The following is a 26597-nucleotide window of genomic DNA, read 5'->3' as shown; positions in this document are numbered from 1 at the left end:
TATATTAATCTCTCTCTTTCCCTCTCTAACATGTTTCAAGGGTTTAATGTCTATTTCCCTATTTCTTCAGAAAGACTGAGGTAGAAGTGAAGGCACCTAGAAATCAAATAATGATTGTGGGATCTTTGGTTTGGACTGAAATTGAGGCCCATCAGCACTGGCTAACAAAGGGAGCCTTCGTGTCACTAATCTACTCTTTTTGTGTCCTAGGAAATAAACTCCTTTGGGATTGTGACCACCTTCCAGTTGCAATTTAAGGACCATCTCAGTCAAACTGAAATGATTGAATTTACCATATCCTGCATCTTCTCTCCGAAAGATCTAATTGGTAAATGAGATTCCTGGGCTGGTTAAATGTTGAGGGATGTTGATCCTGATATCCTTCCAGATAACATTAAATCCATTTGGGAAGTAGTCAACCAGATTTCAAAATGTCACTTTCAGTCTATTTCTTCTAGATTAATAAATTCACTGTAAAGGCACTCACGTATTTAGTGGCATATCATTCCATGTCTCTTTCCTCAAAAAAAACCCTATATATTTGGGTTGAAGGAGCTTTATTTCTCATAGATTCCTGGCTCCTTTGTCTCAAGTAGGAAAAGTATATTGTATAGAACTTTATATAACACAGAGAAGGTATTCTAAGGTGCTAAGGAAATATTTTGGCCTTCTACCAGTTTAAAAATTAAGGTGGCTTGCAACTGAATATTGGTTTTGGAATCACCATTGTTTTACTGATATTTCATTAGCAACACACACAATTCTCCCCTATCTGAGTTAGTGCTCTCCATCTATCCTTAGGGTTTATGGGGAAACGACTGCCATGAATTTGACTTTCCCCCGTTAATGACCTATATCCTGTCTCTCATTTCTGTTTTAAGTCTGCAGTCACCCAGTTTCTCTCCAAAATCTCTTTCCTTCCTTAGATTTTTATTCACCATTATTATTTTATAAGTACCGTAACCCAAGGCAGCGAACATACTTAATATTTGCCCTATTTTCCCCACAACAAAAAACCCTATGAGGTGGATTGGGTTGAGAGTGAACGACCCAAAGTCATCCAGTCACCTTTCATGCTTAAAAATTCAGTCACTTGATTTCTAAGGCCAGCACCTTAACCATTACGTCAAACTGACCTTTCCTTCCTTCCTTCCTTCCTTCCTTCCTTCCTTCCTTCCTTCCTTCCTTCCTTCCTTCCTTCCTTCCTTCCTTCCTCCCTCCCTCCCTCCGTCCCTCCCTCCCTCCACATTACAGGTAAAAATAAAAGCACATTTGAAACAGAGATCATCACTGACAGTGACCCCCATAGGAGAATGAGGGGGAAACATTAATTTAATGCTGATAGAGCTAAGGTCAGCAAGGGTTTTTCCTCATGCACTGGGGATGAAGGCAGTGACCTGGGGGAGAATGCTGTTGAATGATTGTGCCCAGCAGAAATTTAGATGGGGATACAGTCACAGTTCTATTCTACAATCTTCGATAGCATCTTCCATCTTTTTATGAAAAGGATCAATAAGTTAATGCAGCCTCCAGAGAGGGTTGCAATGTACTCCATTCTTGTTATTGTAATTTCCTTCCCTCTCTTTCTCTCTCTCCCTCGCTTCCCCCCACCCACCCCCGTCGGTGTGGCTTTGATGTGTACTATGCAGGAATTATAGGTAAAGTGATTTTGGTAGCTCTGCTTCCCTGCTCTTCAATTGTGTAGCTTTGTTATACTTTTCATACTTCTTTTATTTTTTTGCTTTTTTAAAAAGAAAGGCATTGACCTCCTGCATGAAAGATGAGAAGTTATTAAATAAATGAGGGAGAGAGAAAATGGTAAAAATGATGCCCACTATCGAGGGAGGTGGTGACCTATGCTGTAAATTATCTTCAACAATCAAAATGTGAAAATCTATTTCTTTGGGAATGGAAGGCTGGTATGAAGGTGTTGGAGTGAATGGGTACACAAGAGTGCCAGTTAACACGAAATGAGAGCTGCAATGTTTGCTTGTGGCTGGCTGTGAAAAAACCATGACCAGCACCAAGAGCCGATTGTCTGGAGGCATCTATGGTGGCATCAGTTGACGCGGCTCTGCTCGCGGCAAGTTTTGACAGTTGGGATACTGGGATTAGCAAGGAAGGAATCTTTTACCTCTTGAACTTCCTGGAATAAACTGTGTGTCTTGCAGACTGTCAGCCTAATGGCACAATTGCAGTCTCTGCTCGGACGTTGGTTGGCATGCCAGTCTTGGACCTCTCCAATTTAGTGCTGAGAGACAAACGCTGTAAACCAGCTTCTGTGACAAAGGCAGAAGCAGTCTTCATCTTCAGTGTAAACTCTTGTGGCACAACTCGCAAGGTGAGAGATCACTGGGGGAAGGTTTCCCCCTCTTCAGGAGGGTCTGGAAAAGATGCTGTAAAGTAGAATAAGATATATCTACTGGCCTTCTCCCAGTCTGCCTACACTCTGGCTGGGTTGGGTTGATTTTCCCAATCATTCCCAATGGGAAAGCCAGGTTGGGAAAACAGGTTTACATCCACCCAATAGGAGAAGCATCAACTTTTGTGCTCTTAATAAGCCGCTTTATAAGTGACTATTAGAGGAAAAGCTAGGAACTGTATTTCTACTATGGTACTGGATCTTTCCTACTTCATGTGGGCTGATAAAGGGGAAGAGGGAAGGGTCCAACCTGGGACTTTGACCAACTTGAACATGGGTGTCAAACTCAATTTCACTGAGGGCCGCATCAGCATTGCAGTTGCCCTCAGGGGACCGGGTGGGTATGGCCAGGGTGGGCGTGGCCTACTGGGTGGGCGTGGCTAGAATGTGTATGGCCTACTGGGTGGGCATGGCCAGCTCTACATCGTTCGCATCAAGGGTGCCTATGGGGGCCTGGGCAGGAGTGGGACAGATCTGTGGGTCTCTGGCAGAAGGAGGGTCTCTGGGGCAGGGCCAAGGCAGTGGGGGCCGTTCCCTCACTGTTTCCAGGATGGCTTCGCGGGCCGCATGAAACCACTTCATGGGCTGCATCCGGCCCCCGGGCCTTGTGTTTGACATGTCTGAACTTGAAGAAAGGGCAGGGATCCAATTTCTACAATTGGTCAGGCTTTGGAATGTTTCACTCCATTCTTCTTTACAGTTTGAAAACACCATCATGACTTATGAAAATGAGGTCCTGTATTTCCTCCCAGGCCAAGCAACACCTGTTTACCGGTGAGTATTTGTGACTTGAGAGCTGAAGGACAAACTTAAAGCCAACTTGGCCCTGCCTTGGGTGGTTTCCAAGCGTGCTGAGGTGGCAGTTCTCAGAATTCCCAGGTTGGGGAGAGCTTGAGTTAAACCACTGTGTGAGGAGGAATCCTTTGCCAATCATGCTTCAGGAAGAATTTGTTTTGGCACCCACTACTATTCTAAAATGTCGAGAGATTAAAAATGGGGTACAACAGTATGGGGTGATTTGGAGCCCATCTGAAGAGACTCTGCAGACGTGGGTCTCCAACAAAGCCAACTAAGGCTTCTCTGAATCTCATATGTGCATCAACGCCTTCCCCAAAAATGTGAAAAGAGAGAAGCTAAACTTTGGAGCTCTTAGTGAACTTGGGTGAATAAAAGAAGATGCTTTTGTTGGCAAATTCTGTCTTTTCAAGGTTGAAATGTGCTTGCCAGTACTTCATTGGAAATGCGCTGCTGCTCCAGTATAGCCCTGCACAAGCACCGTCACCAAGCATACTGCCTGGGACTGGGCAACTGGAACTTGCCCTTAAACTGGCCAGAGGTAATTTCAAAGCCGAGGGGTATAGCATATCTTAAGACCGTAATCAATAAAAATTATGTTACTCTTATTTTATCCTGTCAGCCACCAGCATGAGAAACACAGTTTATAGCTTAGATTTTGCACTCATTTGACGGCAGGGATTGGTCTGCCTTAGAGGTTTTCCTGCTGGATGGAGGAAGAAGGCAACTAAAGAAGGCAGCAGTTATTTGTATTTTTGAACAAGCATTTGTATTTACCTTTTAAAAATCCAAGTTTAAAAAGAAGGGACTAACTCAGGGGTAGGCAACCTCGGCTCTTTTATGACTCATGGACTTCAACTCCCAGAATTCCTGAGCCAGCTTTGCTGGCTCAGGAATTCTGGGAGTTGAAGTCCATGAGTCATAAAAGAGCCGAGGTTGCCTACCCCTGGACTAGCTCATCAAACTATTTTTTAAATATTGTAAGCTTTATAATAAACTGGGTCCTACAGGATTTCTCATTTTATGTGGGTTTGACCTCAACTCTCTTATGTGAGCATTCATCAATTTCCACTGCTATCTTGGCTTCACTGGGAATTTTTGTATCGTTAGGAAACTCTGAATTTGAGTCCTGAAACGTGGGCTGTTTAGACATGAATTAACTTTGCATGTCACATTTGTCAGTTGAGGGACCATACCAGGTCATCCAGAACAGGCTTCAGTTTTATTGTTTTATTTTTCTGTTCCTCCTCCTCCCAATCTAAGCATGTGGCGGCAGCCAAGAACATCTCTTGGCTGTATTTTAGGTTAACAATGAACAATTAGTTTGGATCTAACTGGCATAGCTAGCATAGCATGAGTTGTAGAAGAACATCTTTCAGTCTTATCACAAAATCTTTAATGGGAAACGGAGTAACCAGCCTGATAATACACATTTTTGCAGCTCCTATGTTTAATTATATTAATAGACTGTTAGCAATTTTTATAAAAAAAATTATACATATTTTTATATTTTTTAAAAAGTTCAACTTAAACAATTTAATCGATGATGAAATCATTCCGATCCCACTTTTCTCACTAATGATAGCAATAGCTTTGACTCTAGAGATGTCTTTGCCTCCACTCCAGTTGTCTGATCTGGGTTTAAAATGTCAGTGTGCTCTTGCATTGTGCTAAGTAACACCAGCTGCCTGCAATTAGTGCAGGTTTGCATCCCACCAGGCTCAAGGTTGACTCAGCCTTCCATCCTTCCGAGGTAGGTAAAATGAGGACCCAGATTGTTGGGGGCAATAAGCTGACTTTGTAATAATGCCGCTGGGGGGGGGGGCAAAAGCCCTAATAAGCAGGCATATACATAGAATGAAGGCTATTGCTAAGCACATTGGTTTGTGCTTAAATTGTAAGCCGCCCTGAGTCTTCGGAGAAGGGCGGGATATAAATGGGATTAAAATTAAAATTAAATTAAATTAAATTAATACAATTCTTAGGCTAATAAGCAGATCAGAATAGCATACGTAATCCTAGTTTAGACTGGTGATAAAGACTGATTCTTAAATTGAATACATTATTTTTGGATCCTAGGCTCCTAATAATGTTTTCTTTTGCCCATCTCACTTTTCTGTAGATCAGTCCTACAGAGATTTCTATCATCACTCCGACTATCCAGTAAGTCGTTACCTGCGAGAGCCCCTGTTCTTCCAGGTAGAGCTCCTTCACAGTGAAGATCCACAGCTTGAATTGTTCCTGGAGGACTGCTGGGCTACTGCAAAAGCTGACAGGAACAGTTTTCCACAGTGGCACATAGTGGTTGACAGGTACCAATTTTAAATGTGGGTTGGAGGTTGTTTGCCACTTATATGAAAAGTTGAACACTATGAGTAAGTTGTTGCAGAAGGCAGTTTGACAAGGCCTGTATAGAAAGTGGCTTGGTTATGCTAGGGAATGAAAGAGAATGAATAAAAACTTTCCAAGACAGAATAAACCATAACACTTTGTACCAGCTGCAGAAATTGCTGTTATTTTATGTTCAATGATCCTGTCATTTAAAAACTGAAAGACACATTGGCAATTCTTGCTATAAACTCAAAAGTAAAGATAGAGCTTGGTGGTTATTTTCTAGAGCCTTAATACTATATCATTTAGCATGAGTTCTCCAATTTATCAGTCAGATGCAAAGGCTTTCTTTGAGGTTGACATACTGGTAACGGTTGCGCTAATGTAATTTCATAGCATAATCTAGTTAAGTGGACCTTTCTGATCTTTAATGCCAACTTGGCACAGGCTGGATCTCATAGCTATAGTTTTGTTTTGTTGAGAATATATGAATGATATATGTTTATATTTAATAATTCTTAACCACCCATCTCCCTGAGAGGGATTCTGGATGTGTGTGTGTGTGTATTACATACATATAGATATATATAATTTATTTTTATTTTATATGCTAGTTGTGAGAATACAGCAGATTCACATCAGACCATATTCCATGATGTCCCCAACACTTCTGTCCCATTCCCTACACACCTGAAGAGGTTTGAAGTGAAAATGTTTACATTTGTGGTGAATAGTCAAGCTGTTCAAGGACCGGTAAGGTTGCCTTTATGGGTCAATTTAGGTAATGCTTGACATGTTTCATGATCTTACATTTGATAAGCTGGTCCTATCGATGTTATATCAGGATAGCTGACTGTTCCATTGATAAGGTTCTTCTACAGCATTTCGCCTTGATAGGATTATTGTCTTTATTTCCCTACCAAAGGTATTGTATATCAATAATATAGTTTTTCTAAGCCATGAACCTTACAAGGATATTGCTGCAATAGTGTGTTAGTGGTGGAATACTTGTTTTATTTTAAAATCAGTTGAATTCAGTTGTATTTTATGTATTTTGCTATCTCCTTTAGTAACATGCTTTCAAACTACCTTGTGATGCCTGGTGATTTTTGTCTGTTGTTCAGATCTACATCCACTGTAGTGCAGTAATCTGTGATTCCACCCAGCCATCTTCTGATGCCCTTTGCATCAGGCTTTGCATTCCCAGAAGGCAAAGAGCAGGTAAGGGATTAGAATACAAATGACTTGGATTGCTGTGCGCTTTGGATTGCAAAACATTTTGTTCTCTACTACAACCTTGCCCAACTTCTTACTTCCTAGATGAGTTGGACAACTGATGTAGTCACTGATTTCATTGGCATGCTGCTTCAGTAGCCTGATTGGAAGCAGTTTTGTTGAGAATGGTTTTCCATGTGTCCAATGTTTTTGTCTATAAACTTTCCATTTTTAAAAAGAATTGGCTATCAGAAACTATGTTCTGAAACAAACGCTCACTCTCAAAATGTGTACAGTTGCATCTTTTGTCATGTAAGTTTATGTCTTCTTGAGTCTAGTCTGTTTATTACTTCCCTGTAATGTCAGATGCCAGCCTGCGCAATGGTCAGAGAAAGGTGATTAGTTTGAAGTCTGGTTTGTGGAAAATAAAAACGCACACATTAGGCAGTACCTGGAGACACAGTTCTTCTAGTTAAAAAAAACTAATGTTTTACTATGTGATATGGTAAACTTTTAGCACTACTTACGACAGCACCTATAGATAAGTCTCAAAGGTGTCCAAGAAGCCTTAATATGCAAATATGTATATATTCAATTCCACAGAGATTATGGGTTAATATTTATCTTTCAGAATCTAGCATCTGGTGTTTTGGGTGCAAAGAGCCAAGATAATAGTCCCTTAGCCTCCATAAACGTTACAAGTGATAAAATTCCACATATAATAACTACACCTTGAAGGTTAAGGATGTGTCTTCATGGCACTGCTTTGTCCGATCCTGAGTCCAAGGGTGGAAGCAGTTTAAATTCACCTTTAACTGCTCCATTGTAAAGTAGCATTTCTTCCTTTGTTCTGACGCAAGTTCTACTCTGTGATACCTCATTGACAAGACAGTCCAGAGCTGCGATTTGCAGTTTTGACTACTTTATGCTGGTGCAAGAATGACACCTCCCATTTTAGTTTGGACCATTGCAGCAACTAAATGCTGCAGAGACATCTGCCCACATCATGCCTGATGTTTTGTGAAGCGTTTATTGGGTACCCCAGTTTTTTAAAAATTAATATTTGCTGAAAAGAGTGCTGGTTCTCAGAGGTGTAGGCATGTGGGAGGTAAGGGTAAGGAAGAAGTGGTTGCCTTGCTCTTCCCCAGACTCCTCAGGGCTATTACAAGTCCTCTAGCTGTGAAATTAGAGTATGACGCTGATCAGGCTTTGAACATTGATGAAAAAACTGGCAGGGATCTCTTGATTCAGTTTTGGTGGCTTCTTTGGCACCTCCACCCATTCCGTGTGTATCCCGTCAGTTCCACCTCTTGATCCTCAGTTTATACATTGGGCAAGCATAAAATGGCACTTGCACCAGATTCCCAATCTGTTTTCAGCCAGAACTGGGGCTGTTTGCTCTACATGAGGGAGGGATTATTTTTTTTTGTAAACATGGGTTTGGTGCTACTTCAGAATAAAGGCATTCCAAATCGATACTATATCAGAATAGTACTAAACTCGTATGAAATGGAGCTGAGTTACCAGATGAACAGACCTAGGTAAAAGACCTGCACAAACTCAAAGCTGGGTTTTTTTATTTTTTGTTTGGCAAATGGCCTAAACCCATCACTTCAGCCATCTGTCAAAACTCCCTTCCTCCACATCCCCATCCCATGTTAGGGAAGTGTTTCCCAATGCCTAATGATGTCACAAGACACCACCAATTCTATTCTTGGGTCAAGCGTAACAACTTTTGTTATCTGAAGCAGAATAGAGTCTGAGGGCTGTACAAAATATGCCAAAATAAATTGCTGCCATCTCAGGGACTGGAAGTATGATGACATATTTCTGATTAGAAAGATAAGGCTCTGAAGACGAAAAGGCTAACATTTTAAAATTCTTTCTAGGCCGGAGCACTGATTCCTCAAATATCCAGGGATACGTTTCATCTGGAGCAATTGTGATGGGAAGGAGGAACGATTCCTAAATATCTTATAAAAAGACTGGAATGGTGGCAAAATGTCATTGCTGAAGTAATTTATTTCTAGGAGTTGCAGCTGTGTGTTATGTAATAAAAAGCCTACAATAGGTCTATTTGGCTATCTTTGTGCTTTGTGTAACTTTCTAGAGCAGTTTTATTCAAACTTTTAGGGATAGTGGGCATGCTTGGAACTTTTATAGAGTTCTGAGGTCATAAAATATTGGTTGCAAAAATACTTTTGTAACGCTTAGTCACAAAATGATTGTTGGGGGCAATAAGCTGACTTTGTGAAAAATGCCGCTGGGGGGGGGGCGAAAGCCCTAATAAGCAGGCATATACACAGAATGAAGGCTATTGCTAAGCACATTGATTTGTGCTTCTTAGTTTGTAAGCCGCCCTGAGTCTTCGGAGAAGGGCGGGATATAAATGGGATTTTAAAAAAAATGCTCATTTTACAGAAAGGCAAACTAGAGAGGCTACAAAAATCTGAACACATAATAGAGGTGAGGATCTGATCTTGAGTACATTCCAAAAACTCCCTCCCTTTAAGGCTTCCTGGTTTCCATGAAATGAAGTATCTATCAAACATGGGAAAACCCATCCTAAGTGGTGTAGGCACAGCAACAGGAATTATTGTTTGCTACACAGGGTGTGCACAAGTAACACTTCATAAATAAATCATTTCTAGTCATTTTCAAGTTAGTGTTTTTTAAGTGTAACAAATGCCTTAGATTATTCAACAACGCTTAATGTTGCTCTACATATGGTAAACAGATGATGACACTGCAGTCAGCTTCGTTTACTGTAGATCATAAACAGAAGCTTGAGCCTTCTGTAGTTCTGCAGTATAAATGTGCCTTACACATTAAATACGGTAAGTTATTTTCAATGTTCTAAAATCTGGATTCAGCCATGATCTAGCCCTGCCTTTGGTTCCTTATAAATTTGTACCTGTAAATTGAAGAATCTCTGAAGGCTATAAAAGTGCCCTTACCTTATGTCATATACAGTATATATTATGTACATTTGGAACAAAAGACTAGGAAAGCATTTTAAATTGACCACTGAAAAAATAGACAAAGGAATTACCGTAAATATCCACAAAGACTAGCAAGATACTTTGGTAGGAAAGTTGTTAAGTGGCAAGGGAACCAAATTTTGAAGAGAAGAAAAAATAGCACAATTACCTAGCAGGCTTATTATCTAGCTGAAGTAATCTTTATAACTGTACCATAGAGAGGAAATTGTAATGTGGCTCAAACCTGAGAACATTAAAAAAAAAATACAACAATATGCTCTGAAAGAGTTGCTAGTTGACAATGGAAGCAATATTTCATCAAGAAATGTTCCAATTGACTTTTAAAAGCAATGCTTAGGTGCTATCATGTTTTAGATCTACATACGTTTCATTTTTATTAGTCATTGCATAGCACATTTCTGCTTTGTTATAGAGGTCATTTTAGAAAAAAAACTGTGCCTGCTAAAAGATGCATGAGTGTTTTTACAAATCTCCCAATTAAAGAATTAAATTTCCTAAATAAAGAAAACTTTTAGAATTATTGAAAACCCCAAGCATTCTGACCTGATCAAGTTAATTTTATCTTGCCAGTTCTCTTGACATGCAAAGGACTGGTGCTTGGGTAGAAAATGGAATGTGCATCCTACACAATGCTCAAGTAGCCTTTAGAGGTTTTATAACCCCATTAGTCCCAACTAAGTATGGTAAAGGCTCCTATGCATCATATAAAGAGGGCAGTGGTTAGAATGCAGTATTGCAGGCTAATCCTGCTGACTGCCACTTGCCAGCAGTTTGATCCTGACCGGCTCTTAGTTGGGTCAGCCTTCCATCCTTCTGAGGTTGGTAAAATGAGGACCCAGATTGTTGGGGGCAATAGGCTGACTCTGTAAACCACTTAGGGAGGGCTGTAAAGCACTGTAAAAGTCTAAATACTATTGCTATTAATACTAAAGACTTCTTATTTGATTGCCTTTAGATAGAAAACTACAACTGTTAGCAGCTTCTGTTTTTTTCTTCTGTAAAACACAAAATGCCTGGGTTATCAAAATCCTGGTCACTTCTATTCAGGCCCTTAAGTTCTTTCATAAATAAGCATCTACATGAGCCATTCACCAACTTGCTGTCCTACAAATGGGCCACACTTTTATCTTTCAGAATGATCCAGCTACTATAGGTTTTGACTGTCTTGTCTGGCTGTTATGTCAGTTGAAAACGTAATCCAGGCTTTCCAGCTATAAAACAAGTATGCTTAATGTGGGAGAAACCGAAAATGATTTCCAACTTTTAACGAAGCAGGATTTCTCAGAACTACTCAACCAATGAAAGAGAATTTTTGCTACATTACCTGACATTTATTTGAAAAAAATGATATCCATATTGTCGATTGCTTGTGTCAAATAGCAACAATGGCAGCAAGATGCTGGGGAATTATCAACATCGGCATCATATTGTTGCTCTGTTGGACTAATAAAGATGCAGCACTCATTTACAAGTAAGCACACACTGTATATCTGTGTTGGGGAAGGTGTATGTAAATTGAGAACAAATGGCTCAAATTCAGATCATTCCAGTTGCTTGACACATAATGCTGTTAACCATTTCAATCATTATTTCCTTTATAACAAACTAGTGGTTTCTAGCAAATAAGATGTTCCAAATCACAGATAGGAATACTGCAAATTCAACCATTTAAAATCAGACCATGGAAAAAACCTTTTGTTTAGACTGCCACACTTCACTCATATCCGCTTAAAGTGGAACAGCTGGTTTTATGTGTATTATTGAAACTATATGGATTCAGGAAAAGGTGAGGTTATCAGGATTGCTTGTAGCCAGAATCCAAGATAAATTATGCTTCCCATTGGATTTTCTTCTTTCCGTTGTGTTCCAAATATGTCATTTGTGTTCCAAATATGTCTTCGGAGAAGGGCGGGATATAAATGGGATTAAAATAAAATAAATAAATAAATAAATTTTTAGAGTATTTACCCTATTTCTAACAGTAGGGATAAAAATGCTCTTTGTCTTCAGGGTGTCTATAAATCACTCCAAGGGTAACATACCATTCACTTGATTTTCTTGAAATGTACCCTCTAGTGAGGAGTATCTTGTGACCCTGTCCTGACAACTTTCATCTTTCTTGGCTACAGAGCAAAGGGCTCCCTTTCAACAGCAAATGTGTAAAGAGGCAAGAAGCGGAACCTCACATATACTAAACATTGCTACAAATTTATTACAGATTTCTCTTTCAAGTACATTTTGAAAAGTAACAACCACTTTTTAAACATGTGAATACAAATTAAACACAAAAATCATACATCCCGGTGGCAACGCAGTGAGTGGGGCTGAGGGAAGAGAGGAGGCAGCAGCAGCAGGAGTGAATGAGCAAAGAGACAGAAGCAACAGAGTAAGGTTCTTTGCACTTTGGAGCTGTGGCAGTGACTATTTCAGCCACAGGAAGTCCAGAAAGCTGGCCCATAGCACCTCTGCTTACAAATGTAGATACGCTGCTAAGAAGGGGCCAAGCTGTAAGATCCCATCTCCTGAGCAGACTGAAAGAAAGAGCTCCCTACTCTGCTATCAGGAAATTAAACATTTTATTAAAAAATATTCAGAGTAGGGGGTAGGGGGCAAAAAAAGATAAGAGGAGCCCGTGTCATTTTAATAAGGCACCCCTCAAAATAAAATCTTTAATTAGATGGCTTTTTGATCGGTCTGTGTTCTCCTTGAGGAAAGGGACATGGTCCAAAGTACGTCTGCTACATCCTGAACAGCAGAAAAGGCAACGAAGGAATCGATGTGTCTGCCAAAAGTAGGAGGTGGTAAGTGAATTGTTGACTGCTGTGCTGGAGGCATTCCCTACCTCCCAAAGTGACTGACTTGTTTCACAAATCAATAATCCCTTCTGAACTAGGGGAAACTCTCTGGGACTAGATGTTCAGATTACTAAAGTTAAGAAGCTTTCACACTTTGCAGGAAGTCTTCCCTAAAATAATTGCCAAGAACAATGTAGTGCCGTGGACTACTAACAAAAGAGGCAAGACTGCTGTGAGCAAGCAGGCATAGAAGGACAAGGAGCTCTCCGACTGACCCATCAAAGACCAACCCCTTCTGTCAGAAGGGTAAGTCTTTGGTAATGGAAGGGGAAAATGCCACCCCTGCACAGTGATGGAAACTGCTGGGACAGATTGAGAAGCCCATCGCCAGTTAGTTGCCTTGCTCCAGAAGAACCCCTGCCCAGCTCTAGCAGGATTCCCCTCTGAAGAGACAATGCCAGTCCTGCCTTCAGCACAGTATCAGAAGGGAGGAAAGCCTGGAAGCTAACAGCTCAATGACTTGGCTGGCAGGCGGGGAAGGCAGGCTGGGGACTTTAGAGCAATTGGCATGAGGTCTTCTTGCGCCCACGTTTGGCTTGTAGGGCAGCTCGGGTTGCCATCTCAAACACTTCCCGGACTCCATCCTTTGTTTTGGCAGAACATTCCAGGTAGCCAAAAGCACTAATCCTGTTGGCCATATCCCTGCCCTCCTCTGGCTTCACCGGTTCCTAAATGCGAAAAAAGACAGTGAGGTCTCCTGGACTTCAAACCAAGGAAGGAAATAAGAAGTAAGTAGCGCTCACAGCAAAAATCCAGCAATAAGAATTATGGGCTTCTAGAAGTCACTTTCACCTTAGATAAGGATCTCTAGCAATTTAAAACTATTTGAGTTTTCTCTAACAGAATCCAAAGCTTTCCCATTCCCATGATAACAGAGTAGGTCCAGAAAGGGATGTTAAACTATTGACTTCACCTGCTTCATCTTGGCTAATTCCCGACGTGTATGTTCATCATTACGCAAATCCTTCTTGTTTCCTACCAGGATGATAGGCACATTGGGACAGAAGTGCTTGACCTCTGGAGTCCACTTCTCAGGGATGTTCTCTGTGTAGGAAGAGAACATAAATCAACTAAGACCTTTTCATGAGAGGCTCCAATTCACTAAGCAGCTTGGCTATAAGACTATATTACAATTGCGACAGAAAATTTGTGAACCGTTTACAACTATCTGTAATCCGGCAGTATTGCGACTTTAATAAGATCAAAGTATCTTACTCCTATTAATATATAAAGACTTCTTGTTATGCTAACAACACATAGAAAAGCATTTTTACTCCACAGTTGTCAATTTCTGAGAAGCATTTGCAATTTAACTATTGCTTCAAAGAAATTTAAAGACCTTTCCCCTTCTTGGAAGATTACTGAAATCCTCAGAAAAGGATTACAGCTTAAGTAACAGTATGGCTACGGAGAAATATAGTAAACGGCAAAATCATATTCTACTATACTGACAATTTTGCTAAAGAATAGACACCATAAATATATTAGTGTTTCTAAACACTAATATAACATTAATATAAAGGAAAAAGAAAAAATGAGTAAATCTGTGAACTCCACTTTCTTCCCTCTACCAGGAATAAACAATCTGAGGATCTGGGACAACAAACAGTCCATTAAAAACCTGAATGCAGTTTCCAGGTTTGAAATATAAAGATTTGATAAATAAAACAATACTTAGTGTAACCAACAAATGAAGTATTATATACACAGGGGGCCATCAAATTAACTGAACTTAATTTTTAATTAAACAAAAAAGGAAGGAAGTTTCCTGGTCCAACCTACCATTTTCTCTGACTCCAAATTTTGGAGTGTGGATCTCAACAAACTTCTCAGAAGGAGAATAGGATTCTTGGCCTCACCTCCCAATTTAAATATTCTTATTCTGTACAAAATGGGAGATTAAAGACTCACCTAAACTGTCAGGGCTGTCAATGGAGAAGCACATGAGGATAACATCTGTATCTGGGTAAGACAGAGGTCTCAGACGGTCATAATCTTCTTGTCCAGCTGTATCCCACAGGGCAAGTTCTACCTGTACAAGTTGGCAAATTGTAGAGACATGGTCTTACAAGAGTACATTCTGAAATAATCTAGTTATTTACACCATTACATACTTAGAATGGTTCAGTAAAACAGCTCAGAATTCAGTATTAACTGAATTCAACCAGAAAAAAATGCAGCTGTATTTTATTTTTTACCATAGTTCAATTCTTTCACACTAACATTGATTCCTATTCTTAAGGAGCTACAACAAGCTTGACAAGGTAACCACATTGCATAGACCAATCAGAACAGAGGAATATATTTAATATTAGATGTCCATACTTGCATGGTCCTGTGCCCAAAGCAATAGGTAAAAGGCAGACTCATAACTTATGTCACATTGCAGCAGTCATTTTATGCATTCCAAAGCACACCCCACATAACTAAATAATTTATTTTTGCTTCTGTATATATGCAGAATACAAATGTATCTTACTATCATCCTTTTCCATCAGCTGCATTTTGAATTTCATACTTCTATAGAATTAAATGATTCTTGAAAATCAGCAAATTACCTGTTTTCCATCCACTTCAATGTCAGCCACGTAGTTTTCAAACACAGTGGGGACATAGACTTCTGGAAATTGGTCCTTGCTGAAGACAATAAGGAGGCAGGTCTTTCCACAAGCTCCATCTCCCACAATGACAAGTTTCTTGCGTATGGCAGCCATCTCTACTAAAAGAAGAATATTCTTCAGTAACTGATTGCATGGCTCTTGATGCACTTTTTTTTTATAAGAAGTGTTACCTGGGTACTTGTGGAACCAGAACATGAACTGCCAAGTAAATCCACATGTTTCCAAGAACTATGGTTGACAATATATTTTCAAGAGATATGTTATAAGATTAAAGACTGTCTGAAGACTGAAAGATCAGCAAAATTGAAAAAAATATTTGACAAATGTATACCAAATAAGGTTAAGCGAGGACTACCTATAATCATTGTTGGTCCCAAGGAAGACAGAACTCTAATCCTTCATCCAAGAATTTCCAAAATGGCAGGGCAAAAGTTAAAGTAGCAATGTGAAATTAAAACTACAGGTAGTCCTCAACTCACGACCACAATTGAGCCCAAAGTTTATTTTGCTAAATGTCATTACTGTGACAAAAAGTGGTGTAGGAGGAGAATTTCCACAAATGTTGATACAGGCAGTCATTCTTGAGATGCTAAACTAGTGCCTGGACATCTTATTTAAAACAAACAGGGAGATACAATCCTTAATTTTTTTAAATACATAGAACAGGCCAGTTAAGGGATATACTAAGCCAGAATCACGTATAAATATAATCATTTTTTTAAAAAAAGTGGCCCTCAGCTGAACTATTGAATTGTGTCATTTAAACAAGTTAAGCACAATAAAAAAAATTAAACCTCACAGTTTCCTTTTGCACTATTGGCAACCAAAGCCTTATGAGAATTTATACTAAATATATAATAATCTAAAACATTAATAGTTCAAATTTCATTTTAACTGTTATTAAAAGTCTGTTTTTAAAAAATGTGGTGTCAGGAATTTTTCAACATCAAAAAGGAGGTTATTCTCAATTCAACAGGGAGGACACTCCAGAGATTTGGGCCTGAGATTGACAAGAGATATATTTCTGAGATGGAAGAAGTCAAGATGTTATGCTTGACTGCTGGAACTTCTTATGTTAGTACCATTGCAAGTAAAAGCTACATTGTGTACATAATGACACTATTCTATGCAATATATGTTCAAATAAGCACTTGTCCTAAAGGTAGCTAAAATAAGTAAAAGTAATTTAACAAATTATGCATCTATCAGTTACATTTCATTACAGGCACAGGTAGTCCTTGACTTATAATAGTTTGTTTGGTGACTATTCAAAGTTACAATGGCACTTATGACTTATGACCATATTTCACACAACTGCTGCAGCATCCCCATGATCATACGATCAAAATTCAGAGGCTTGGCAATTGGTTTATATTTATGAGAGTTGCAGTGTTCCAGGGACCTGTGATCCTCTTTTGCGACCTCCTGACAAGGAAAGTCAATGGGGAAACCAGGTTTACTTAATAACCAGTTACTAATTTAACACCAGCAGTGATTCACGTAACTGTGGCAAGAAAGATCATAAAATGGGGCAAAATTCACTTAACAACTGTCTCGCTCAGCAACAGAAATGTTGGACTCAATTGTGGTTGTAAGCTGAGAACTAGTTGTAATATGATTTAATAAAATATTATTGCAATAATTCATTATTTATTAATTCGTTCAATTTGTATGGCTGCCCAATTCAACAAGTGACCGTGAGCAGTGAACCAAATAAAAACTATTAAAATAATCCAAAAAATAAAATGCATAGCAGCTGAGAATATATCTTATAATAATCACCAATATAACCAAGAGATAGATCCTTGAATACACCCCAAGGCCCCAGGCCCAGAGCCAGATCATTAATGACTTGTGAAAGGCCAGCAGAATTGGGGCCATCCTGATCTCCAGAAGTGAAATGTCCCATAGGGTTGGCAGAAAAGGTACAGTACATCTTGCAGGCCTCACTAACCAGCACTCCTTATCTGATGGGCTCCAAAGCACACCCATCCTCTGACCCGAAAAAACTGGGGACAGTCCCTCAAATAACCTGATCCAAACTAAAGAACTTTAAAGGTGACAAAAGCACCTTGAATGGCATCAGGAAGCATTCTGACAACCAATGCAGCTTATGGAATAGTGGCATTACACGTGCCGAATAACCGGCACTGTTTACTACCTGTGCTGCCACATTCTGCACCAACTGAAGCTTCTGAATGCTCAAGAGCAGCCTCATGTAAAGTACACGGCAGTAATCCAAGTAGGAAGTCATCAGGGTATGAATAACAGTTATGCAGCTTATTTCATTCTGCTTCTCCTACTATGGAGCATTCCTAATTTAATGACCATTCGTTCAGCGACCAAAGTTACAATGGCAGTGAATGAGGGCAATTAAGACCATCCCTAGTACTTGCAGCCATTGCAGTGTCACCACAGTCGCAATCCATATGGTTGCTAACTGGATCGCTATTATGACATTGTAATGTCCCATAGTCATAGGATCACTATTGCTAGTTTCCAACTACCAAAATCAATGGGAAAGCTGGTAGAAGTTTGAAAATGGCAAACATATATGAATGTAGGATGCTGCAACTATACAGGATTTGCTTAACAACCAGGACTGCTGGAACTGCTTTTGTAAGTTGGTATGGTCATGTGACATCATGCTTTATGACCGCATTGTTTAGCAATGGAGTTCCAATCTCAATTACTATCAATAAGCAAGGATACATGTATTTTTCAAAATGGTCAAAACCCCATATTTTAGCCCATTTTATTTTTGATGTCGGTGAAATCACATGGTATCTGAAATGCATGCTTTGAACATATCTTTATAAATTTGTTTATAAATTTTTAGAGTCTATCCCTATCTTTAAGGATTCTGGGCAACATATAAATATATAACCTAACTTACAACATGGAAATAAAATTCCAAATATATATATATATATATATTGAAATGAAATAGCTTTAAGTTACTTTGGAAGGCTATAAAAGAGTAGGAGCTGTATATACTTTCAGGAGGAGAGTTCCAAAGGGTAATGCTTATTACAGAGAAGACTTGCTGCCTAAGCCACGCCCATACATTTCTTCTTTGGGCAGGTACTGTCAACTGGCTTCCTCTAAATGACTGGACTAGACAGGCACTGACTGCTAGATCCCAAGAAAGCATGATAATTAGGCCGCCACACGAAGCCAACAAATATAATAACCAGGTATCAGAATTGGGCTTGGAAGCTTACTGGAAATCAATGTCATGATGAAGTTTGTGTTCAGAGGCTGGCAGGACTTTTACTTTTTTATGTACAAAGTTTTATAGCATATATTATGCAAACCCAGGCAGTAGTGACATTTAAAAACATTATGAAACAAACCATAGTTTAGTAAGATGGGTGAAAAGGTAAAGGTACGAGTTGTGATGGGGGTTTCCCGATACTCCCATGTAACACCTCTACTCCGTGAGCTGCATTGGCTTCCGGTTGCCCTCCGGGTGAGATTCAAGATGCTGGTAATGACCTATAAAGCCCTAAATGGCCTGGGTCCGGGATATTTGAGGGAACACCTGCTGCCAGCATCAAGCTCCCTTTGTCCAGTGCGCTCGCAGAGAGAGGGTCTTCTCAGGGTGCCGCCGGTAAAAGATTGCCGGTGGATAACACCCAGGGGGAGGGCCTTTTCTGTGGGTGTGCTTGCCCTCTGGAACCAGCTGCCTGTGGAGCTCAGGACTACCCCTGACCTACGTTCATTCCACCGAGACCTGAAGACTTGGCTCTTTGAGCTCTCTGACCCAGGCTGAGAATTTTAACTGGGTTTTATTTTCAGGGATAATTTAATCTTTTATTTGTCTTTTAACTTTGTATTTTGTATTGGTATTATTTTAAAATGCCCTGTAAACCGCCCTGAGTCCTTCGGGAAAGGGCGGTATATAAATCTAATAAAATTTAAATCTAAATCTAAAGGTTCGTGCTAGTCGTTTCCGACTCTAGGGGCCGGTGCTCATCTCCGTTCCAAAGCCGAAGAGCCAGCGCTTGTCCGAGGACGTCTCCGTGGTCATGTGGCCGGCATGACTAGACGCCAAAGGCGCACGGAACGCTGTTACCTTCCCACCGTAGTGGTCCCTATTTTTCTACTTGCATTTTTACATGCTTTCGAACTGCTAGGTTGGCAGAAGCTGGGACGAGTAACAGGCGCTCACTCTGTTACGCGGCACTCGGGATTCGACCCGCCAAACTGCCGACCTTCTGATCGACAAGCTCAGCGTCCTAACCCACTGAGCCACCGCGTCCCTTTTTTAAGATGGGTGAAGCAGGTTAGCAATTATATGTGCTCAAACCGTGCATCTTTCAGTTAATTTAACTATTGCTACTTTAATATAAAAACAATCTCTCCTTGGAAACCTGGAGTTCAATGGTGCCTGGGGAAAAGTGGTTTTGTGTATCTGTGATCAGCTTATATAACAAGCACAACTATAAAACATTAGATATTGTACAAATCCAATCAGATACATTGATTCAGTAATTGTCTGAAGTTAAAATAGCAATGAAAAAAATGACTTAGGATTGGTCCTTGCCCTTAATACCATCACAGCATCCCTTTGGTCAAGTGATCCCAATTTTGGTGTTTGGCAACCAACATTTATTTACAACAGTTGCAGCATCCTGTGCTTATGTGATCACCATTTGTGATCTTCCCAACTGCCTTCTCACAGCAAAATCATGGGGGAAGCTGGATTCACTCTAACGACCATGTGTGATTCACTTAACTGCAGTGACTCATTTAATAATTATGGCAAAAAAGTTCTAAAATTGGCCATGACTCATTTAACACCTGTCTTGCTTAGCAATGGAAATTCTTGTCCCAACTGTGATCGCAAGTCAAGGACTACCTATATAACTATTGGTCATGCTGGCTGGCGACTGATATCAACTACAACTCAGCAATAACCAGAAGGCTAAACCTTGATTTACTATAAGACTAAAATAGCTATTAGTCTTATTTTTAAAAAGTGCATTTAAAATTTAATTTGCATTAAAGTGTAAATTAATAATGTAATACACATTAGAAAAATATCATAACAATGCTTATGAAAAAGGATTGAATGAATAATCTTCTACAGTTAGACGCATTAGATCCAAAACAGAAGCTTTTTTTCCCCAAGGAAATTTCTCATTGCCCAGTTCTGAAATCTGGCACTGCCAAATCTAATGTTGTTGGAAACTTACATTCTGTTTTTAAAGATGAGAATCTTTTTATAACATAGCTCAAGGTTAGTAAGAGAGGAACTGAGCAGTGAGTAAATGCTTTGGATGTCAGGATAAAAATATTTAAAGCTAGTAAAGTTACACCAATATCGGGAGTTCTAAACAACCTTTTCTCATATACTCAGATGGAAAGTGAATATAATCTGCTTGACCAAGATTTACACTAAATACTTGTTAAAAGATTTTAAGGCCAGAACTAACTGATCAAATTCAATTCCACATGAATTCTGCAAAGAGAGTTCATACTGCTAGAAAATCCTCCATAAGAGCAATCAGTGTTAACCTCTCCTTGGTGCTAGATTGCAATCATCAAACACAGTTCCAATTAACAAACTCTAAAATTAAGCTATGTTGTTCTCAGCTAGTATATGATTAGAGTCAACATCCTCAAGTGACTCAGCAAGTTGGCAAACAATTTTATTATGATTTAATTAAGCACCGGGTGAGAGCACTACAAATATTTCCCATTTTCAGTCACCAAAACCAGCCTCAAAATTCTACTATACAGAATTCAGGCCGGCTTCCCCAGAATAATTCTATTTACACACTCAAATCAGCTGCCACTGCTGTGACTACTGCCTGTGGATGGCCTTGGGTTAGGCCGAAACAGGAAATAAGATTTGTCCCATGTTTGGGGCCTAGCAAGGTATTCCAAATACTTAAAAAACACTTTACATATACATATAACACACGCACGCACACACACACACATATAAAAGCCACAGAAGTTGTTTTAAAAAGGCAACTGGATTTTCTTGGGTTTTCTCTGAAAATGTTTTGCTTCTCATCCAGAAATGAGTAAGTTTCTTGGATGAGAAATAAAACATTTTCAAGGAAAAAAATCAAGAAGGTCCACTTGCCTTTTGAAAAGCACCTTTGGAACATACAATGAAATGAGTATAATCCCAGTGATCTAAGAAAGTTTAAATATTCTTCAACACACCATTCAAGAGTTCAACTCACAGGGACAATCTACCTGCAGAAAAAGTTTTGGATAACTCACAATAAAGAACTGTAGCAATTTGGTATTGGGGATTTGACAGCATTTTGTTTCTATTCGCATACATCAAAAACAATACTATTCATACTCCATAAAACATGGTTTCCGATGTAAGAAAATTGTTCATTTTTTTAAAAAATAAGATTTTTTATATATTTGTACATTTGTTTCCATATTTGAAGAACAATTTGGAGATAAGATTGAGAGGTGTTATATCCATTGTGCAAATCCAGTTACTGTCCCTATATTATTTGAATAAATACCACAGGTGAAAGTTTAGTAAAGAACATTGAGAAAAATAAGCAGGATTTAACAACTTGCAGCCCCTGACATACTGTTGAATTCCAATTTACCATTAGTTCTAGCCAGAATAGTGTAGAAATAGATAGTGTAGAAATAGACTTGAACATATACACTAGGAGAAAAGTATCACACAATGCCTCCTTTCATCTTAATAGATAGGATCTATTTAGCTCATTGCTTTTGCTGAATAATGGCTGCAATAAATTGAAACTGAAATTGCTGGATCTCAGAACTTTTGGAAACAAACTTATAAGTAAAATAAAATAAGCTTGCACCCAAGTTTTAAAATATGTTAATCTATTTTAATTTCCTTTCAAAATTAATCTATTCCTAATGCAATTTACAACAGGCAGTTTTTCTGGACTGTTTAAACAATTCAATCAATTCTTTGCTGATCTACTGTGCCACAAATCTTCCAGAAAGTTACCAGATCCTGACTTTTGCCCACCTCTGACTTAAAGAAAACAAAGTTAGATAAGGGGGAATAAAAAGAGTAGTTGGAACATTTTGCACTTCTCCTATGTGGATGTGTCACCATTTTTTTCAGTGGGACAAGCGGAAGTTTGGGAAAACAGAAACTTGCACTGAATTTTCTTTACCAAAACGTCAGATATTGCTTAAGTGTAACTGTTATAGGGCTGCCATAAAAGAGAAGAGCCATATACAAGAAACATTAAGCGCAAACACAAAATAATCTACCAACAGCATAATCCTCATATTATGATGCAGGTATCTGCAAATATATTCAAGATGCAAACTTAATTCCTGAAAACTTTCAATTTATATGAAGTTCAAAGAAAACTGATTAGAGAAATGATGTACTGCAATACATGTAGCACATTTCCAAATTTCTACAGAAACTTATTTCACAAAATTCAATTTAACAAAATTCAATTTGCTTCCCAAATCGGCACAGAAGACAGCACTTGTACAGCATATGACTGAAACTTACTATACAGTTATAAGCATACTGTGATAATGTGTGTGTTCTCATACACTAGCTTTCCTATTTACAGATGAAAAAGCTCAGCCAACAGATTACAATGAATTACAATTTACCACAAAATTTGTGGTCTTGGTTCTTTCTCTGATTTTAACTAGCCAAAACAAAGATAATGTATTCTGGTGGAAGTGGTAAGTTTTGAGTTTACTATTGTTATTGTCCAAACAGGGATAAAAACATAATATTTTCCAGCGTTCTTAGAATAAGAAAAAAAAATACCGTATATATTTTAGGAGGTTTTATTTTTTAATAAGAAAGGGAAAATGTTTTTTTTTTTGCAAAGGTTCAAGAGTTCCCAAGCTTCCTATTACAAGTAAAACTCTTGATGTACAAACTCCCCTCGTGATCAAGGATAAACTTAAAAAGAGAGAACCATCGAAACGTTCTACTTTTATCACGTCCAAATTTTCACTAGGAGTCCTACCTCGGGCAAAATCTGTTACCGCCAAGAAACAAGGCGAGAGAGACTACACAAAATAGTGCGTCCAAAAGAAAGCGGTCGCGTCTGTCACCCAAACTCACTTCAACTTCATGAGGGGGGAAAAAAAGAGCCGAGGAGAGAAACGCAGAGAAGCCGCGACGGAAAAAAACAAAAAAAACAGGCGGCTTCCCTCCCAGGGAATTTGGAAAAAAAAAGCGCCTTTAAACCACTTTTTTTTATCGTGTAAAATGGAGATTTCCGAAGCGAGGCGGAAAACCAGCGAGCCTGTGGACTGACTCTTTTTCACAAGCTACCCCCCCCCCGCCCCGCCCCAAGCTAACCAAAAACGAAGCGGCCCGAGCGCGAGGGACCTCGTATCTTCACCCCCAATTTCGTGACTGAGACCCTCCCCACCCAATCAAAATCCCTTCACCTCCTCCTTCCTCCCGCCCCCACCCCGCGGTGGGGAGGGAGGCGCGAGCCGCCCCACCGCCAACTGTCTTCTCGCTTCGCGCGTGCGTTCCAGGCACCTCTCCCGATTCCTTCCCACCCCGCCATCCAACTTTACCTCAACAGTTTTGTTTTTTTTTTAAAAAAAAAAGCTGAAGCTTTTTAACTTTGGGGGAAAAAAACCCCCCACAAAACTTCTAAAATGTTCGCACCCTCGTCTTTTTTTTTTTTTTTTAGAAAAAAAAAATCCTATCTCCCACGAACTGCCATCTTACCAGTTTGGTTTCACCCGACTGCCGGCTCCGCCCGGCTCCCTGACCGCCGCCGCCGCCGCCCGGACTCTCTACAGCTGCCACTTACAAGCCCCTCCCACTTTCGTGATTGACAAAAAACCCCACCCTATTGCATAACCCTATGCAAACTTCTCGGAGCGCTGCCGTCACGTAAAAGCGGGCCGAGTCCGCCCCGCTATCAGATTGACAATAGAAGACAAGCAATGGGAGAGCGCCATGCTCTCCGACTTCTGTTTGATCGTGTCATCGGGCGCTGTCTGATTCCGGAATGATGGAACCCGACGACCAATCGGCAGCCAACCTCCCGAACGATCTGATAGGCAATTGAGATAGACCAATCATACCTGGATCAAGTAAACATGTGTCCAATTACACACGGAAGGCGGGCCATCCCTTCCCTAGCTTGGTTGTCATTGGTCGGGTATCGCGGCCAATAAGGACGCACGAACAAAGTACTCTAGTCATTTCCCGGCAAGGGCGGGTTTAAGCTCGAGGCCACGCCCACCCACTAATATACGATCAGTGCAAACCAATCGGGTTTTCCCGGCAAATTTAACCCTTTAATCCTTCTACCAGGCTCCCCCGTCCGACACTTGGGAGTTTACTTCCCGCCGTTATCGCTTTCCAAGACAATGTGATTTTCTATGGCAGCCATTTTGGAAGTTTCTCACTCGCGCCCCCAGAGGCCAAGGGACACGTTTCCTCCTTTCCTCCGCGAAAAACTGCCAACAGATTCTGCCTGACGTCTGTGGCAAGTTGTGTGAAGTCCTTTCAGGAATTAGGATGCTCCTCTACAGCCCCAATTCAAGGGCTATCTTAAAAGTGAAGTCGCAATGGGGCAGGGGGAAGGTTCACTTTCGGGGAACATCCGAACTGATTTCCTAAGTAGCCAGACCATTGATCAAAATTGAATTAGAAGAACCAGTGTTGTGATCTGATTTGTGGCGGTAGAAGGATGAGGTGAAGCAGACATATCTGAGCGTTTTTTACTTTCTTAGACCTGTCTCCAGCCGGTAGATAGGCATACTCTTATGTTTTACAGGCTGCAACAAGAAGCCAGTGTTGGGAACCTTACCAAAACACGCCAGAAGTCGTAACTGAATTGCAGTTCTTATATGCTTTGAGATTGCAACTCCAACACAGGGAAGACTTGTGGCTTCCCAGCTACAAGGGGGAACTGCAGAGAAGTTTTTCAGGCCCAATTATGTGTATACCTCACACTAAAGATGTAAGAATTCATCATATAGGAGGACTAAGACTTGCAGATGCTAAAAGTTAAAGCTAGGAATTTCTGGCAGCCAATATTCCATAGGAATATATTTATTTATTTATTTATTAATGGGACTTATATCCCGCCCTATCTCCCGAGGGACTCAGGGCGGCTAACAACAACAAAAATTAAAGGTCTCTGTACAGTAAATTAAAATTAAAAATTGAAAAAAATTAAAGATTAGTGTTAAAATTGTAAACATAATTAAAATCCCTGTCAGTCCAGGTCAGCCAGGTGGAAAAGGAGTGTTTTGAGGCCGCGGCGAAAGGACTGGAGATCTTGGGCCATCCGAAGCTCAGGGGGGAGCTGGTTCCACAGGGCTGGCGCTCCCAAGGCTCTTCCCTTGGGGGTCGCCAGCCGACATTGTCTAGCTGACGGTACCCTGAGGAGGCCTTCTCTGTGTGAGCGTACTGGGCGATGGGAATTCGTTCCCGGCAGCAGATGGTCCTGCAAGTATCCCGGGCCTAAGCCATGTAGGGCTTTAAAGGTAAGTACCAGCACCTTAAATCTCACCCGGAGGGCAACCGGTAGCCAATGCAGCTCACGCAGGAGGGGTGTAATATGGGAGTATCGGGGTGCTCCCATCACTACCCGTGCAGCTGCACTCTGCACCAGTTGAAGCTTCCGGGTGGTCTTCAAGGGCAGCCCCAGGTAGAGAGCATTGCAGTAGTCTATACGGGAGGTAACGAGTGCGTGGGTGACTGTACGTAGGGCATCTCGGTCCAGAAAGGGGCGCAACTGGTATACCAGGCGAATCTGGGCAAATGCCCCCCTAGCCACGACTCCAATATGATCTTCAAAACTGAGTCGTGAATCCAAGAGGACGCCCAGGTTGTGTCTTCTATCAACGGGAGGTAACATATGGGCAAAAGAAATAAAAGAAATAAACACTATAGCTAGAAGGAGCCTAAAATTGAAAGGAACATCTTGTGTATAGCAGCAATTTAATCTTAGTTTTAATCCATATTTGGATATTGGTTCTCTTCATGTCCATCAATCCTAGTCAACATGCTAGATTTGCAATCGAACACCAGAAAAAAGCTAGGCTGTTTTCCCCTACATTATTTTACAAAACTTATAGTGAACTCATTGCACATTTTTATGGCAACACATGCATTTGAACTTTTCCTCATAGCAATTTTTTTTTAAATATTTGTCTCCGCACAAAGATTGGAAAAACTGATACCTTGAACCTTATTTCAAAAATTAAGCCCCAATGGATTTTGGGAAAGTACTATGAGGGTTTTATAAAAACTAACAGGATGATATTCTTTGGAGTAACATAGGACATTCTATAAACTGAAGTGCAATTCCTTTCTCATCTTTGAATGGCAATAACTACCCGCACACCAGCTTTGAAGTCATTGTCATTTTAT

At 40.1% G+C, this 26597-nt stretch overlaps 1 protein-coding gene across 2 annotated transcripts; it reads right to left on the bottom strand.

Moving 5' to 3' along the window:
• Positions 1 to 11934: 11934 nt before the first annotated feature.
• On the bottom strand, positions 11935 to 24155 carry LOC310636179 (transforming protein RhoA-like). Of its 2 annotated transcripts, none has more exons than XM_083355743.1 (5): positions 23934 to 24155; positions 15179 to 15336; positions 14532 to 14652; positions 13534 to 13664; positions 11935 to 13288 (listed from the first exon to the last, which is right to left on the bottom strand). In XM_083355743.1, the coding sequence occupies exons 2-5, from the start codon at positions 15332 to 15334 to the stop codon at positions 13115 to 13117; spliced, it is 582 nt and encodes a 193-aa protein (XP_083211869.1). In that variant the 5' UTR covers positions 15335 to 15336; positions 23934 to 24155; the 3' UTR covers positions 11935 to 13114. The 2 variants fall into 2 exon arrangements, with proteins under 2 accessions (XP_083211869.1, XP_083211868.1); XM_083355742.1 differs by having other exon boundaries at positions 15179 to 15339; positions 23934 to 24153.
• Positions 24156 to 26597: the final 2442 nt, after the last annotated feature.

The sequence above is a fragment of the Vipera ursinii genome (assembly GCF_947247035.1).
Source record: "Vipera ursinii genome assembly, chromosome: 2".
Lineage (NCBI taxonomy): Eukaryota > Metazoa > Chordata > Lepidosauria > Squamata > Viperidae > Vipera > Vipera ursinii.
The sequence above is the reverse complement of the archived record's forward strand: the minus strand, read 5'-3'. Positions and strand labels throughout refer to the sequence as shown.

Bases quoted from the DNA above. Each gene is read 5' to 3' on its own strand.
- LOC310636179 (XM_083355743.1), bottom strand. From the start codon at position 15,334: ATGGCTGCCATACGCAAGAAACTTGTCATTGTGGGAGATGGAGCTTGT. The intron at 14,653-15,178 runs GTAATTTGCTGA...CAACTTGTACAG, and splicing joins TTGAAGTGGATGGAAAACAG to GTAGAACTTGCCCTGTGGGA. The intron at 13,289-13,533 runs GTGAAGTCAATA...TTTCGCATTTAG, and splicing joins AATTAGCCAAGATGAAGCAG to GAACCGGTGAAGCCAGAGGA.